The following is a 17,665-nucleotide window of genomic DNA, read 5'->3' as shown; positions in this document are numbered from 1 at the left end:
ATTATTTCCTTTGTCTTTGCTTCTCTATCATCTGGCAACAGGATCCCAGGATGACTTACCTAATCAACTTCTGGTTAAAATTCTTACAATGCCACAGTATTAAAAACTGTAATACTAATTCCTCTTATGTGTAACCCACCCTATTGTCTATTCTGAGAGATCTTTTGGGCCTCACAACCCTGTGAGGGAAATAGAACTGCTGTGTTTGTCTCCCACAGGGAGCTCAACCCTTGTGGCCACTCAACCTCAGTGGCCCTGGGAAGACTGAACTATGTTTATTCTAGAGGCAAAATCACCTTCATTTGATCCTAAGCTCTGTTCTGTTGACTGTTTTATGAACACAGAAAGTGCGAGGCAGGAGTTTTCACAAAGACAAATAGCTCTAAAAGAGCACTCCAGGAGCTGGGGCATTGGTATATTGAGAGCTGGACTGAGAGCTGGCTTGTCACATTGTTTCCCTTTTCTGGGAAAGACCACCAGAGTCAACACCTGCTTTACAGGAAGATTGTAATGGCTACCGGAAAACCATAGATAACATATTTTTGTTCTGGGGCTCTGGAGACATCAGATATTCTTATCGCTTTGGTCACTGGTTGGGAGATAGTCATCGTAACAGAACCACTGAAGAGAATGACACAGGAATTCTCCACGGTGAAGCATGTGAGCCAACTGGTTCTGTGTTTGCTTCCCTTTAGGGTGGCTGAGAAAGGGGCAGCTGTCTGAAGCTCACCACTATGCTCAAAGAGGAAAACATGCCTATGGTAGATTCTCCCACACATCAAATGTCACCTCTCTCTCTCTCTTTTCTCCTCTTACAGTAATCCGGTACAACAGTGATCTGGTACAGAAATATCACCCTTGCTTCTGGATTGATGGGCAGTATCTCTGCTGCTCTCAGACAGCCAAAAATGCTATGGGCTGCCAAATTTTGGAGAACAGAAATGGAAGTAAGAGATCTGATCAATATAATCTCTCTCTCCTTTGACTCTATCCATCACTTTCTCAGGGTTCTATCAAACCCAGGTTTGTACATTTTGGCCAGTGTACAAAGGAGCCTGGGAGAGGGGATGGGTGGGAACCAAAATCCACCTGATACTCTGTTCTTTCTAGCTGGGCAAACTGGCACTGGGCTGTAGCCATCAAGACTACAGTAGCCTTTACTGTGTAAAGGAACCAAATACAAACCTGTCCCTGGGCCCTTCCCAAATATGCACTCTGTATCACTGGTTTCTTACTTTGCAGGCTTAAAACCTGGGAGTTCTCACCGCAAGACAAAAAAGCCTCTTCCTCCCACACCTGAGGAGGACCAGGTATACAGGGAAATTGGGTGCTGCTTCAATGGAAACTTACAGTTACACCCAGAAAACAGACCAGTCTTAGAATTCTCCCTGGAATACGGCAGTGTAAACTGGTATTCTTGTTGAGATAGGGGATTTGGCCTTCTAAGTAGGACTTCCTCTTTGGTGGAGAGACAGAGGCTTATTAGGAAGCTCTTGGCAACCATTTAACCCAATCACTTGTTTAGAACAAAACAAAGCCTGATTTTTTTTTAATGAAAAATATTTTCAAACATAATATTGAAAAATTTTAACAGTGAATGCCCGTATACCCAATATCTTGATTTTACCACTAATATATTACTTTCAAACTTGATTTCGGGGGTTACTTTTGGAGATCTAGAAAGGCTTTTCTCATATATTGTAGGTAAGCAAGGCAGGAATTTTATTATGTTCACTTTACAAACAAAGAAAAGAAGATTCAGAGCCACTTAGTGGGTCCATGTACTAGTTTAGTGCTAAGAAGTTTTCCAGATGGTGGCTGTACATGGTTTTTGCCCAGGAAGCTTTATGAACACTGATGCCTGGGTCCAACCCTCAGAGATTTTGACATAATTGGTCTTTGAAACTACCTGGGTGTCGGGATTGTTAACTGCCCTCAAGATGGTTCTGATGTGCATTCCATGCTGAGAGACCCTGTATGGGTGCTTAAAAATGGTTGTTGAGTGAATGTTGAATAAACCTTTTATTTTGCCTGATTTGGGTTAGAATGGTTGGGGAACAATAGGAGAGTGCCTGATATCTAGCCAATCTCCCCAACTTTTTTTCCCTAACAACACAGATCTTAAAAAAGCCACTGCCCCCTGAGCCAACAGCAGCACCTGTCTCGACAAGTGAGCTGAAAAAAGTTGTAGCCCTTTATGACTACATGCCAATGAATGCAAATGATCTACAGCTGCATAAGGGCAACGAGTATTTTATCCTGGAGGAGAGCAACTTACCCTGGTGGCGTGCCCGGGATAAAAATGGGTGAGTTCATGTCCGCTGTCCCTGAGCCTTGTGTCCATCTACTTTGTGCTTAGTAGCTCACTCATGTCCAACTCTTTGTGACCCCATGGACTGTAGCCCACCAGGCTCCTCTGTCCATGGGGATTCTCCAGCCAAGAATACTGAAGTGGGGTGCCCTCCTCCAGGGGATCTTCTGAACCCAGGTCTCCCACATTGTGGGCAGATTCTTTACCAGCTGAGCCACCAGAGAAGCCCAAGAACACTGGAGTGGGTAGCCTATCCCTTCTCCAGGGGATCTACCTGACCCAAGAATCGAACCTCCTGCATTGCAGGTGGATTCTTTACCAGCTGAGCTGCCAGGGAATCCCTCCCACCTACTCTACACACATGCAAAATCCTGCAGCATAATTCCCCTACTCAGTATCCTGATCAGAAATTGTTCTTCCCACATCAAAGGGAATATGCTCTCCCTGCAAGTACTTCCCAGAGTTCAGCTCTACACGTGGCCCCCTCCCTGAGCTCACATGTTGTGGAGCACAATCAATGCTGCAAGTGCAGAGGCTACACACTTCACTGCCCTAGCTGTGCGTTGGCAACATGATCCTCTTTGAGGGCAGGACATTTTATATACCACCATTTGAGACTGGTTCTGAGCCCCAGGATACAAGGTAATCAAATCTGTCTCTCACCCAGATTGGGGAGTGTTGGATGATCAACCCTGTTGTCTCCTCTACAGGCAGGAAGGCTACATCCCTAGTAACTATGTAACTGAAGCAGAGGACTCCATAGAAATGTATGAGTGAGTATGCTTATGTTCCCAGCACAGAATCTTCACAATACAGTATAAACCTTTTTCATACTTTCAACAAAATTTTTATTTCAAGATACTTGTTAAAATCAACATCAACTGGGTCAAATGATGCCACCAGTTCAAGTGATAGTGCCTACATCTTACCCTTATCCCAAACACCCTGTTGATGAATCTGGAGAGGTCACCATACCCCCCCCCCCAAATCTGAAGAACTACACTCAAAGAAAAACACAGCCTGATAGGAAACATTTGAAAGGGTGAAAAATGGCAAACTGTTGTGGTTGTCCGTTCTCCCGAATCATGGAAGTGGGTTGTCTCTGAAAGCCCTGACCCTCATCTGTTCCCTGCAACCTTCTGCCACTTACTCTCCATTCCACAATTCTTCAGCACCAAGCAGGCTTTGGGAAAGGGATATAGTGTGCTATGAACATGATAGGCACTCAGTAAATGGCAGTTGAGTGAACTGACTGACTCAATGGCATGGATGAGCCACAGACAGCACTCTTATGAGCTACACAGGCCATGGCCTAGAAACCAGCCAAGCACTCTCCCTTTCCAGGTGGTATTCCAAACACATGACTCGGAGTCAAGCTGAGCAACTGTTGAAGCAAGAGGTAAGTGTGTGACCACAAGTAAATGGCAGTCTCTTTGCACCACAAGCAAGGATCCTGAATTGAGAGCTGGCTGCTGTCCACCACCTCCAGGCAAGGCAGTGTCAGGATTCTCATTTTATGGGGTCCCATTTATACTTTTCAGTGTCAAAAGCAATGAGGCTGCAGCTCAAATGTGGAACTTGGCAGTGAAATCAGGGCTTCTGTTTTGTCTTGGGTTTGGGCAGTTGGGATGCTGGTGGCAGTGCCATTTCCTCCTGATGGTCAGCTTCTTTTCCCATCTTTTCAGGGTAAAGAAGGAGGCTTCATTGTTAGAGACTCCAGCAAAGCTGGAAAATATACCGTGTCTGTGTTTGCCAAATCTACAGGGTGAGTGTTACTGTTTTAAGGCCCTGGGGACAAAGAACAGGGGCACCCATCCAACAGTTCCTTAATGAAGTGCTTCTCCCACTTCCTCTGTCCCTTAAACTCAAATCTCACCTCACTTCACTTCTTGGGTCCTTTGGGCCCTTGTTCCCGAGTTGCTGACTTAGCGTCCACTTCTTCAGGGAACCTCAAGGGGTGATACGCCATTATGTCGTGTGTTCCACACCTCAGAGCCAGTATTACCTGGCTGAGAAGCACCTTTTCAGCACTATCCCTGAGCTCATTAACTACCATCAGCATAACTCTGCTGGTAAGTACAAGGGGAACCAGAGAAGAAGGGTATGACAAGTACCAAGAGAAGGAATTTAGGACAAGGTGGTTAGGTGAAACATTAAGCCTCATGTGGTAGTGAGGATTAGCTGTGAAAATGAACCCCTGTGATGCTGGACTGAGGTCAAATGAAGAGGTGGTCAGAGGCAGACCTTACACCCAGTAGGTAAGACTTCTTATTTGGTGATTGATGCACAGTGCTAAGGAAGGACATAGAAGAGACTGGTAATTAATCAATCAGCAATATTCATTGAATTCCTAGTGTCTACTCAGTAATTTTCTTGTTACTAGAGAACACACAAAAACTATTACTTTAGGTCCTTGCCCTTAAAGAACATAATGGTTCAAAAACATCAGAAGAGAGTTCCTAAGCAGTGTAGACATTCTAAAAACTGGGAGATTGGAGAGAACATGAATACATGGGAAAAACTTCATCAAGAAGGCTTGCAGCTGTCCACCATATCCAGGCAAGGCAGTATCAAGGCTGTCATTTTATGGGATTCCAATTACACTTTTCAGTATCAAAAGGAGAGGGAGGATGTGAGTTAAGCCTGGGCTGGGAGGTGGGGCTATATTTAGCTGGGGAGCATACTTCAGTTAGCATTTTCTTTTTCTTGTCCCTGAAAAACGTTTGTAACAGGAGAAACTTCCAGAAAAATTCAGGTTCATGGCGATCTTTTGGGATTCAAAATGTACTAGAAAGATGAATATTGGAAGTGTGAGGCATTAAGTGTGCAAGGCATCTCACTCCCTGCTCTGCACCAGCAGCATGACCCTCTCTGTATGTTTTAGGACTCATATCTAGGCTCAAATATCCAGTGTCTCAACAAAACAAGAATGCACCTTCCACTGCAGGCCTGGGATATGGTAAGTGCTTATTTCTCTAGGGCAGGGTGGACATGGAGAAGGCAATGGCACCCCACTCCAGTACTCTTGCCTGGAAAACCCCATGGACGGAGGAGCCTGGTGGGCTGCAGTCCATGGGGTCGCTAAGAGTCAGACACGACTGAGCGACTTCACTTTCACTTTTCATTTTCATGCACTGGAGAAGGAAATGGCAACCCACGCCAGTGTTCTTGCCTGGAGAATCCCAGGGATGGGGGAGCCTGGGGGCTGCCGTCTATGGGGTCGCACAGAGTAGGACATGACTGAAGCGACTTAGCAGCAGCAGCAGCAGGGTGGACCAGCCAGTTGCAAGCACTGCTACATCTGACAGACCCAACCAGACCTTGCCTCTCAATCATTCTTGCAGTGCACTGTTCCATCCCAGCTGCCACAAGGAATGTTAACACATTATTGACCAGAGACCTGTAAATGCCAGAGACGTTAGTTTCTGCAAAAATCCCCCAGTCAATAATGTGTTAAGACAGAGACAAATCAAAGTTATCTAATGAGTTTTCTCCCTCTGGTGGCTCCTACTGGGACTGCAAAAACATAGATTCATAAAGGTTTGGTTTTTTTTTTTCAATTGTGGGGAAACAATCATAAAGGGATTTTTTTAAGAGGTTGTCTAATTGATCTTCTTGCTCTATGCCTGACTTGTACCAAAAATTCCCAGACTCCTCCAATCAGTAATCCCCTGTCCCTGAGATTTACCTGAGCAAAGATGAATTAGTACCCCTGAGAATTTCCCTTTTACTGCTTGTCTATTTCTACCCCCAGTAGGGATTCTAATCTATTGTAGAAATTATACACACATGACTCAAAGAATCACATCAACGCGTTGTTATTATAGGATCATGGGAAATCGATCCAAAGGACTTGACCTTCTTGAAGGAGCTGGGGACTGGACAATTTGGAGTAGTGAAGTACGGGAAATGGAGGGGCCAGTATGACGTGGCCATCAAGATGATCAAAGAAGGCTCCATGTCTGAGGATGAGTTCATTGAAGAAGCCAAAGTCATGATGTGAGTTACAGTCCAAACTCAACTCTCCATCCAGTCTAGGAATTAAAAGGATGATTCCCACTGTGGTTTAAGGTGATTTATAATAAGGGAGATTTGGGACCTGGGCCTGAGGTCAACCTTTGATCGGTGTGAGTCCTAACTGCTAAGATACTCATTTATCTTTGAGACTGATGGAGGATAGTATTGCTCATGGGTGGGTATCATCTTGATAGCATTTGAGGGTAAATGTAGAGAATGAGACTTTCAAAAGGAAGACATTCTAATGTACCCTTAGTGTTCACTCAGCCCTGGACTTGTTTCCTGTTCTATCGATGGCTCCAAATCCTGGTTCACCCTCACATATTAGGCACTTTTAGAGTTTAGGGTAGGAAAAAGGTTATTATGATCTCTCATTTGATACTCTACTCCAAGGCCAACTCCTTTCCTCCTCAGTTCCTTTCTGAATGATATTCAGAGTCAGAAAGGGAGGACTGGTTCATTGCCTCTCCTGTAGGAATCTTTCCCATGAGAAGCTGGTGCAGTTGTATGGCGTCTGCACAAAACAGCGCCCCATCTTCATCATCACTGAGTACATGGCCAATGGCTGCCTCCTGAACTACCTGAGGGAGATGCGCCACCGCTTCCAGACTCAGCAGCTGCTGGAGATGTGCAAGGATGTCTGTGAAGCCATGGAATACCTAGAGTCTAAGCAGTTCCTCCACCGAGACCTGGTAGGATCTCAGAAGGATTGGTCTGGGTCCAAGGGCTGAGGGGGTGGAAGTAGCACAGGAAGACATACCATCCATGGCTGAGGAAGGTGGCTGGAGCCGTGACTTCAGTTTTATCTAGAAAATACTAAAAGTTTGGTGAACCTCTGCCCCAGTGGTCAGCCGGTCAAGGAACTCCAGCCTCAACACAAGTTCTGCCACAGTGGGAGCTGGAGCCCTCACTCCCAGCCCCTCCTACTATGACAAGGAAATGGTGGAGTCCTCCAGGGGCAGAAGGGCAGCCCTGCTTCCTGATGGGACTGCTTTTTATCACAGAACCATCATTCTGATTATATCAGAATCACAAACTGGGTGTCTGTTGGTGCATTTTTAAATGTTATATTAATATATTAGTTAGCAAACACTTAAAAACATTTCACATTAAAGAACTGAATTTACAGCTTCTCATGAAAATTGACATCATCTTGTATCACCAGACCCATATTCTCATAGGCCATGTTAACTGTTGGCCTATAACATATGGGCCTGGTATTACAAGATGGTCTAGCTGATCACAGGAAAGTGGCTGGCCTCCCTTAGACCAAACACTTTCCTGACATCTCCACCTACCCACTTCACTCTATCACTTCCCCTGCCTGGCCTCCCGGGGCATGTTTATTTCAGCCAGGCCAAGGCAGAAATAGCCCTAGTCCTGCTGGTAGAAAAGCAGAAAACAAAACACACTTGGCTTCTGTTCTCTCTTAATTCTCTCGACATTTCAATGCAGGAAGGGTTGTCATGGAACTGTCAATATGAGTGAAATCGTGCTGCAAGTCCTCAGAGCTTTACAAAATTAAGACTTTACTTATTATGGGGGTTGCTGTATATGTGATGGAGGTACATCAAAATTCCTCAGTGGCATCAGCTGACTCCTGTTAGGTGGGAAGGTGTCTGCAGGTAAAGGAGATGAGGCTTCCCTCCCCTGGTGGGCACAAGCTTTGTGCCTTTAACCTGTGCTCCAAGGACAGAGTCTCACTGGTATCTGTTGCACTACAGGCAGCTCGAAACTGTTTGGTTAATGATCAAGGAGTTGTTAAAGTATCTGACTTTGGCCTGTCCAGGTGAGTGCAGTCTTTTTCACCTTTCCCTCTAAAAGTAAAACTGGCACAGTATAAACATGAGATGACATTATAACTTTTAATCTTCTCCCTTTCCCCCTATAATTCTAGTTTTTTCCACCATCTTTCTATACCTCTTCTTTCTCTGAATGGTTTAAGTCACTTTTCATCCTTCTGTTTTATTGTTATAGCCCTCTCTTCTTTCTCCTTTGCTGTTTTTTTAAAAGCTAATTTCCCCTATACTCTGTCTTGTTCTGTTAATCCTGTTGACTTTACTCTGTCTCTTTCCTAATGAGCCTAATTGCCACTGTTGACTGCAGAATTGAAGGAAGGGAAGGATGGGAAAAGAGAAAAGAGGAAAGGGAGTACCTATTAGACCTTATTCCACTTCATCCTTGCTGTAACTATATTGTCAATCAGGAAAGCTAAGTTGGATATGAAAACAGGAATATGTTAGTAATGGCATTTGTAAAAGACACTGGTTGGCCTGTAGTATTTGCAATTCTTATGGCTCTGCCAAGAAAATTTAAGCAAATATCAAACTCTCCAAATTGTAACAGCAACAAGTCCTGAATCCTTTGCAGGTATGTTCTGGATGATGAATATACAAGCTCAGTAGGCTCCAAATTTCCTGTCCGGTGGTCTCCACCAGAAGTTCTTATGTACAGCAAGTTCAGCAGCAAATCTGACATTTGGGCTTTTGGTGAGTGGATACGATTACATGGATTATACAGCTCAAAGGAAAAGGAATGCTGTGGGGAAATTCACACTCTGCAACCTGCACAGAGAGACTGATATTTGTTCTTGCTTTCATTCATCTAATCCTTAGGGAATCGGGCACCACAGGGGTTTCTGGGGATTAAAAACAGTAAAGTAGACACGATTACTGCCTTCTTAGAACTTAGAATCTATTGAGGGAAACAAACAATTCATTCAGTATTCCACAGCTTCTTGAATACTAATTATGTACCAGGGACTCTGCCAGACCCTATAACCACAAAGACAAATAAGATGCTGTCTCTCTCCTAGAGGAACTGATGGTCTAGGGCAATCCTGATTACCTCCAGCATACTCAGTACTATAGCAGAAGTTTGAACAAAATAATAATAATAAAAAAAAAAAAACAGGGATGGGGTGGGGGGTGGAATGAGCTGAATGTAATGTTTGAGGTTGATCTAGGAACACTAGGATCCCTCCTACCCAGAAACAACACATTGTTTTTTTCATTTTCTAGGGGTGCTGATGTGGGAAATTTACTCTCTGGGGAAGATGCCATATGAGAGATTTACTAACAGTGAAACAGCTGAACACATTGCCCAAGGCCTACGTCTCTACAGGCCTCATCTCGCTTCGGAGAGGGTATATACCATCATGTACAGCTGCTGGCATGAGGTAAGTGTTTTAGTGGGACCTCTTAAATTATTTCCTTGAACGTACTTTCCCATGTAGCTGACCAAGCACCCACACCCTACTCTCCCTCACCATATAGTAACTGAGCACAGACAGATAGCTGTACACATTCTCAAACCCCAGCCTACATCCCAATCCTTTCATGGCCAGTTTTTCCAGGCCCACTCCAATTCTCACTAGAGGAGCACTAGTTTTTTTTCTTTAGTTGCTCAGTCATGTCCGACTCTTTGTGACCCCATGGATTGTAGACTACCAGGCTCCTCCGTCCATGGGATTTTCCAGGCAAGAGTACTGGAGTGGGTTGCCATTTCCTTCTCCAGAGGGTCTTCCCAACCCAGGGATCGAACCCGGGTCTCCCACATTGTAGGCAGACACTTTACTGTCTGAGCCACCAGGGAAGTCCCAAGAGGAGGAGCATTAGAAGACCCCAATACCATTTTGGCTTTAGGGAGAGGGGTGTCATGGGGCCATGTCACCTAGCATAAGTAGGCAGCCAGAAGCATTCAGACAAGTGTATGGACATTAAAAAAGAAAACTAATTAAAATTTGTGTTCATTCCTTTGGGAGTCATTGGCCCTTTCTTCTACTTTACTAACTGCACACTTTCTCTGGCTGTGGTCCTAAATGAGATTTTTTTAAAATGCTAACACCTGAAAGGGAACTAAAATAGGTAGTTCTCATGGTTTTCTTTTAATACAGTGCATTATGGGATATGTGGGTAGATGTGGTATTTTGAAAATAAAGAGCCTGTCCTACTATTATTAAAATGCTTTGCTGCTCTCACCTTGGGTTCTTCAGGGGTGCCTACTCCATTTTCTATAGATCCTTGGCAACCTTAATTTGGCAAACAAAATCTCTAGTAGGAAATGAGTGCTCATCTCTCAGTCCTGCCCCATTAGTAACATGGAAAGACTGACAGTGTCCAGCAAGCACGAATGTGAATCAGGAGCCACCCTTGTGGGGTGAAAAGTAGGCATTTGGACCAGAGCATGGCTCTTTTCCCTTTGACAAATGACTGAGGTCACAAAGAAAGTATGGAGAAAGGGAGAACCCCAAGAGTCATTTCCCTCCTCTCTCCTCTGCTGGGCAGGATTGAGGGTAATTGACTGCTGCTCTCTCCCAACTAGCACATCCTCACTCTACTAGTTAAGTATTTCAGATAGGTACTTTCTCCACAGCCTGTTAACGTAGTAGTCATGAAACTAGAATCACATCAGAATCTCTGGGGAACTCTTGAAACTACAGATGACTGGGCCTTACCTCCAGAGATTCTGATTAGGTATGTCTAGAGTGGAACTTGGGTATGTCTTTTTAAACTTCCCAGGAAATTCTGATACTCAGGTTTGAGAATCACAGATTCGAAGGAACAAGAAGTTGATGACTTTTGGGTTCTGATGGATTGAGACTTTTCTTACATGAATATATCTTGAATCACTAAATACCTCAGGGGCTTATGGACCATGGCTATCACAAAAGGCCTTAGTCTGGAGGCTAGATGGTGGTAATAAGAGGTCCCAGGTGCTTAGAATGCCTGCCCAGTGAAGCAGCTCCTCCTCTTGACATGTTCATTCCTTTGTTAACTTTGGCTTTAGGATGGTAGAAACAAGTGGTTGAAACCAAACCAAAATTATCACAGCTTATAGGATTTCAGTTCAGTCAACCACTTAAATTTGTTTGGTAGCCACTTGAGGGTCCAAAATAAGAATGCATTGGTGTGATGAATTTGGCTTTAGTTTCAATCAGTGTTTGTGAGAATAATTTTAAAATTTCCTCACCACATTAATAACCCGAGTTACTAAAGATTTAAAGTGCACAAGGACTTTATGGAATACTTCTATTTCTCTCTCTCTCTCTCTCTTTTTGGGTAATCCACAGGGTATGCTACTGGGCATATAGTATAAACTTCATAAACATTTGCTGTTTACTCATTGTGTTTCCCTTGAATTCTGGACTCTAGCCCACTATAACACTCTATTTTTTTTCTTTGGTTTTAGAAAGCAGATGAACGTCCCACTTTCAAAATTCTTCTGAGCAACATTCTAGATGTCATGGATGAAGAGTCCTGAGCTCACCAATAAGCTTCTTGGTTATACTCCTCTCCTCCACAATCTCAATTTCACTTTCTCTGAGGAAATCCCAGGCCCTTTGTGCCCTTGCTGAATACACAAAGGCCCCTCTCCAGATCTAGGAATGCCTTTCTATCTCTTCCCTGGGATACTATTAATACCTTCTGAGCAAAGGCCAAGGAATTTTTGTGCCTGATATTTTCACCCAGAGAGGAAATTTCCCAAAAGTATTAAAACAAACTGAATGTGGGATGGAATCATTTGGAGGGAGGGAGGGATGTAAATAGCCTCACAATGGGGGTCCAACAGCTCTTTGGGTAGGCAATAGAGCTTGGGGGGAGGGAGGTAGAACTTGGCAGGAATAAAATGGTGTCATAAAAATGGAAGGGGAGGGTGTTTTGATAAAATAAAATTACTGGAAAGCACGAAAGTTTCTTGCTATTTGGATTAATCATGCAGCCTCCCTGAAGCGCCCTATCTCTGTGTTCCAGGAAACTGCTGTGTGGGATTGGTTTGTCACATTTCTACTTTCAGAACTCGACGGGATTCTCCACATTTAACCCCTCTGTGTTAGTCGCTCAGCTGTATCTGAGGAGCTGTATCTGATAGGAGGGACTGTAGCCCCAGGCTCCTCTGCCCCTGGAATTCTCCAGGCAAGAATACTGGAGTGGGTTGCCATTCCCTTCTCCAGGGGATCTTAACCACCCAGGGATGGAACCCAGGTCTCCTGCATTTCAGGCAGATTCTTTACCATCTGAGCCACCAGGGAAGCCCTTTTAGGCCCTCTGACTCTTGGTAGATTCTGCTTCTGAAACAGGTGGTGGTGGTGATTTAGTTGCTAAGTCGTGTTCAACCCTTGCGACCCCATGGACTGTCGCCTGCCAGGCTCTTCAGTCCATGAAATTTTCCAGGCAAGAATACTGGAGTGGGTTGCCATTTCCTACTCCAGGGGATCTTCCTGACCCAGGGATCAAACCCGCGTCTCCTGCCTTGTAGATGGTCCGTTGTAATGCAAGGTGACGCTTTACCGCTGAGCCCCCAGGGAAGCATTTGAATCACAGACAGTGATCACAAAGAAATCACAAACCCTGGCATGGGGTAGGCATTAGATATCATCGGAATGAATCTGACAGGTGGAGACAAAATCTGCCAGCGCCACTTTTTGCTACGTCAGGCGGGGTAAATTCCATTAAAGAACTAGAGCCAGGGGCCCAGGACAGCAAAGCTACAGGCCCAGCAGTCCCTGCCGAGCACCAGCGCGGCGGCGGGGAAAGCGTGGGTCAATTTGGAACCCGACTGGGGCAGGGCTGTTGGGCCGGTCGGGAACGGGCCACATGGTCCGAAGTAACTTCCTTTTTTTAACCTTCTTTCTTTTCTTTTTGAAATAACGTCCCGACAGCGCCACAGAGCTGGGCGGACAGTCCTGAGACCTCCAGTCGCAGACACGGCGCCGCCGCGGGGTCGCGCACGGGGCGGAGGGAGGCGCGTGGACGGCTGGAAGGAGAGCCCAGAACCCGAGATGGGCGGGGGGGAACGGGGGCCGGAGGGGAGGAACGGGGGCGGGCCCCCGGGGGGGGGGACGGGGGCGGGCCCCCACACAGGGCCGCGCGCCCGCGCAGTGCGCTCGCGGGGCGGTCCCAGAGGCAGCGGGTTGTGGTTCCGGTTCCGCCGCGGAGACACGTGAAGGTCGGTGAGTCGCTGTGGAGTTTGTCTCCGCACGCGTGACCGCGCTGGGATGGATTCTTCCTCTTCCTCCGCGGCGGGTTTGGGCTCGGTAGACCCGCAGCTGCAGCATTTCATTGAGGTGGAGACTCAGAAGCAGCGCTTCCAGCAGCTGGTGCACCAGATGACGGAACTTTGTTGGGTGAGGTGCCTGGGGCTGGGACCTGACCACAGTACCTACTTGCCTGTCCTTGCCTTGCGCAACTCGCCCCGACGTCTAGGATTCGGGGAAGGGACAGGACCCGGCAGCACCCCTTGGTTTCCTTAGGTTCCTCAGGCCAAGCCGGGAGGGGAAAAGGGTAACTCCGCTTCTCAGGAGGGGTGTCACTCCGGACCTCGGCTTTGTTAGTGCAGAGGATTGGGTATTGTAGACTTATGCTGTTGTCTCAACCAGAACTTTAGGCATTCAAGGTTGAAGCTACCTAGTGCTGGTCACCAGAACCGATGAGCGCCCCCACTATTGGTATTTAATGTTTGGCATCCTGAGTCCCAGAGAATCAGTGAATCTCCCGTCCCTGCACGCCTCAGAGTTTGCCTTGATTACTTAGTTGCTCTAACCGTCCCTGCTGAGGAGTGGCTCTAACCCACGAACCAAAAAAGTGGAGTAATCTCTACCAACATACACATTTTTTTGCCTTCTTGTTGGATTGTTGTGTAATACCAAGCCGTTTCAGGTCTGAAGGTTGAGGAACTGAGTATGCCCTGTTAGGGGACTTTGGCAAAAGGGTAGAAGGCATTTGTTTGCAGCTTGGAATCAGAGTGTTCTCTGGCTGCCAAGGACAGCATAACTACTCTGCCTTGACATACAAAATTCACAGAATTCAGAAGCCAAGGATAAATTTCCTTGAAAGTGGAAAGTCTGAGGCTTGTGTACACAACAGAATAATGAACGAAATTCATTTGAATTATAAACATGGTATAGCTGGACTCTGACCTTTAACAAATGATTGCTTAGTTCCCATCTGCCTTGAACTAGAGCGGTTTGATTCTTTTAAATATCTGATTCGATACATTTGGACCAGGTGGTGGTGTGGTTAAAGACTCCTTTAAGAATCTGAAAGCAGTGGGCACTTTAGGAAAATTCATACAATTTTCCATTCGTCTTGAGAGAGGATTCAAGAGCCTCTGGCCTAAGTAGATATTATGGAATCTCCAGTCATACTTTTTTTTTCCTTTGGTAGCTTTTATGGTGTCTTGCTGCAGTGATCTATCCTTTCACCCATTTATTCTGCAGTTAATTTAAAGGCACTTAATGCAAGCAGCATTGTAGAGTTGTAACCAAATTCATTGAAGGGTTAACTTTCCTTGTATTTTGTCATTTGTCTTGCTCTGTAATATCTCAGCACCATCATTTTCTGACCCTGTGACTTAGTATCTCTGTGCCACAGCTTCCCTCTTTGTAAAATGAAGATTAATAATAAACAGAATCTGTTCCATAGGGTTGCTGTGAGAATTTAAGGCTGTGGAAAATTGCCACAAAGTAAACTGTTGAGTGTGAATTGTGATTAACATATCAGATACTGTTTTTAGGTGAAGTTTTTCCTATAAGCAACAAGAAGGTCCACCTTCTTTTTTTTTTTTTTTTTTGCCAAATTCCCTTTGTGATTCTGTATCTTGTCCTGAGCAGGAAAAGTGCATGGACAAGCCTGGGCCAAAGTTGGACAGTCGGGCTGAGGCCTGTTTTGTGAACTGCGTTGAGCGCTTCATTGACACAAGCCAATTCATCTTGAATCGACTGGAACAGACGCAGAAATCCAAGCCAGTCTTCTCAGAAAGCCTTTCTGACTGACCTCAGCATTACCTCTTTGGAAAAGGAAGGTAGTTCAAGAGATGAAGAGCGGTTGATGGGATAGTTGAAGAAAAGGCTATGGGGGAATTGGCCCCCACCTTTGTCACTCTTGGGACATCCTGTCATCTGAGAATGAACAAAGACCAATTTTTGATGTGGGGGATTTGAGGGTCAGATGTATTTGGGGTTGTGTTTTTTTAATGTTAATCTTGTGAAAACAATTGACAGGTGAATGAAAAACTCTACTAGATGCATATTACTGTTTGTGGGATGATGCTTTTCTTGTAGTCCCATTAACTGCTTCCTATAATTTTAATAGTGGAATTGCTGTATAATTTGATACTGGGACCAGATAGGTAATAATCTGTTATTTGTGTGGATTCATTTCAGATTTTGGGGGAGATCAGTATACATCTTTGTGTCTCTCAGAAATGGCAGCAGTAGGGGAAGAGTAATTTGGTACTCAACTGTAGGCCTCCTTATCTAGTGTTTAATTATCAGTGCTGGAAAAAATATATTTCAACTTTCTAGATTCTCTGTCTCCCTTATACCATGATTCACTTAAATATCTATATGACATATGATCTCGAGCTAGTACAGGTTGCCTGAGAGTCTAGAGGCCTTTAGTTAAAGGAATCTAGCCAGTGAACATAATTTTCATACTAAACTGCCACAGAGAAGAAGTTAACTTACCCTGTGTATCAGAGTTCAAAAAAATTTAACGATGTGCCTCAATGAAAAAAATTAAGATTTGGGCCAGTCAGAAACTAACAGCAGTATCAGGTCGAGGTGCATGCCTAATGTAAATCAGTGTAGTTTCCATTTACTGCATCTTTTAATCACTGAAATAAAAGCTACAAGATTCAAGTCTGTGACTGAGAAGGCTTTCTATTCTGATTATCACCTGCACCCTGGAGAGATTTGGTTCCAAGTGGGCTGGTTCCAAGGCTGAAATGTAGTCAGCCTGGGTACCTGTTCTGTGCAAGTTATGGCACGGTATTATAGCAACCCCTGACCTTTCTGAGAGAAAAGAGGACTTTGAAATGAGATGGAGGGGAAGGAGTTCAGTACTGACAGTCAGTTCCCTGAGTGTAGTGGAAGAGATTCTTGAGACTGGATCCCATTCCTCTTACTTCACATCCTAGTGGAATGGAGTGTAGACCTAAATTGGAACTCTTGTTGGGAGCCTCTAGTGCCAATCCATGAAGACTTAGAAATACACATTTCTAGAAGCCTCTGGTCCCTACTTAACTTCCCACCATATAGGCACTACAAGGAAAGTTTGAAAACTCTAGAAAACACAATAAAATAAACATTTAAGCACTTACTCTGCCACACACTCTTTTGGGGACCAGGATGTCAGCAGTGCTCAGAAATAGTCCCTGCCTTCATGCAGCTTCTGTTTTAGTGAGGGGAGACAGGCCACAAACACATCCATATGTCAATATAAGGAGTGCCATGCAGAAGAAGCAGAGTGAGGGTATCAGGGAATGTTTGTGGGGCATTGTTATTTTAGCTAAAGATGGTAGGAGAAGGCCTCCTGGGGGAGGTGACCTTTCAGCAGAAACCTGAAAGAACTAAGCAACCAAGTCACGTAGGTATCTGAGAGAAGAACATTTCAGGTAAGGGTGATGCCAAGTCCAAAGGCCCTAAGGAGGGAACACCAGTGTAGTGGAAGAATCTGAAAGTGAGTGTGGCTGAAGGTGAAGTGAGTAAGGAGGATAGTAAGAAATACATCAGAGACTGATTAAAGATGGGGCCTGGGGATGTGCACTGATCATTTTCTTTTTGTTCAGTCACTAAGTTGTGATTCTATGTTACCCCATGGACTGCAGCATGCTAGGCCTCCCTATCCCTCACTATCTCCTGGAATTTGCCCAAGTTCATGTTCGTGTCCCACTGGAGGAAGGAATGGCAAACCACTCCAGTATTCTTGCCTGAAGAATTCCATGGACAGAGGATCCTGGTAGGCTACAGTCCATGGGTCACAAAGAGTTGGACACGACTGAACGACTACCATACACACGTATTTTTTTTTACTGTATAATTTCTTATTTTACTGTATCATCATTTCTTATTCTTCATTACCTTTGGACACAAACTGATTTGTCTGTTCTTAGAAAGTAGTATTGCTTGCTCAGCTAACATACATAGTAAGAAGTGGGTCTGTCAGATTCAGGCAGTACACTTGAGCACCAAGTATATGTTTGCTGCTGCTAGACACAAGGGGAAAGAAAAAGTAGACCATTTGCCCACATCCTCTTGGAGGTTAAGTCCCAGAGCAACAATTTGAGCTCTTGTTTGTCAGTCTCAGAAATTTATTTCAGAACCTTGATAGAAAGGGTACTGTCAGCCCTAATGACATTCAAAGTCCTCATTTCAAATATTGAGGGTAGAAAATTCAAACCTCAACTGTAAAACAAGAGGACTGGATTAGCAGACTTTTCCTGAAATGAAAAGGAATCTAAGGTATAAAATAGAAATACAAAGTTGCTCTGGTGGTGGGGGTGTCTGGAGGCCTTCTTGTCTCTTCCCCCTCCCTGTGCAGCACCTCCCCCTGGTGA

At 44.9% G+C, this 17,665-nt stretch overlaps 2 protein-coding genes across 3 annotated transcripts in view; both read left to right on the top strand.

Moving 5' to 3' along the window:
• BTK (Bruton tyrosine kinase) overlaps positions 1 to 12,023 on the top strand; it is a 31,994-nt gene extending 19,971 nt beyond the window's left edge. For both annotated transcript variants that reach the window (XM_061136049.1, XM_061136050.1), the window contains exons 6-19: positions 819 to 947; positions 1,243 to 1,310; positions 2,119 to 2,306; positions 3,022 to 3,084; positions 3,656 to 3,710; positions 3,997 to 4,076; positions 4,256 to 4,383; positions 5,196 to 5,270; positions 6,139 to 6,310; positions 6,804 to 7,020; positions 8,053 to 8,117; positions 8,699 to 8,817; positions 9,349 to 9,506; positions 11,519 to 12,023. In XM_061136049.1, the coding sequence (XP_060992032.1) occupies positions 819 to 947; positions 1,243 to 1,310; positions 2,119 to 2,306; positions 3,022 to 3,084; positions 3,656 to 3,710; positions 3,997 to 4,076; positions 4,256 to 4,383; positions 5,196 to 5,270; positions 6,139 to 6,310; positions 6,804 to 7,020; positions 8,053 to 8,117; positions 8,699 to 8,817; positions 9,349 to 9,506; positions 11,519 to 11,590 (1,589 nt within the window). In that variant the 3' untranslated portion in view covers positions 11,591 to 12,023. The remainder of the gene's footprint in view (positions 1 to 818; positions 948 to 1,242; positions 1,311 to 2,118; positions 2,307 to 3,021; positions 3,085 to 3,655; positions 3,711 to 3,996; positions 4,077 to 4,255; positions 4,384 to 5,195; positions 5,271 to 6,138; positions 6,311 to 6,803; positions 7,021 to 8,052; positions 8,118 to 8,698; positions 8,818 to 9,348; positions 9,507 to 11,518) is intronic.
• Positions 12,024 to 13,226: 1,203 nt separating this feature from the next.
• On the top strand, positions 13,227 to 15,968 carry TIMM8A (translocase of inner mitochondrial membrane 8A). Its single transcript, XM_061136361.1, has 2 exons — positions 13,227 to 13,454; positions 14,940 to 15,968. Exons 1-2 carry the CDS (start codon positions 13,326 to 13,328, stop codon positions 15,099 to 15,101), a joined length of 291 nt encoding a protein of 96 aa, XP_060992344.1. The 5' UTR covers positions 13,227 to 13,325; the 3' UTR covers positions 15,102 to 15,968.
• The last annotated feature ends 1,697 nt before the right edge of the window (positions 15,969 to 17,665 follow it).

Source organism: Dama dama, chromosome X, assembly GCF_033118175.1.
Source record: "Dama dama isolate Ldn47 chromosome X, ASM3311817v1, whole genome shotgun sequence".
Classification (NCBI taxonomy): Eukaryota; Metazoa; Chordata; class Mammalia; order Artiodactyla; family Cervidae; genus Dama; species Dama dama.
This window is presented reverse-complemented; position numbering and strand designations above follow the sequence as displayed.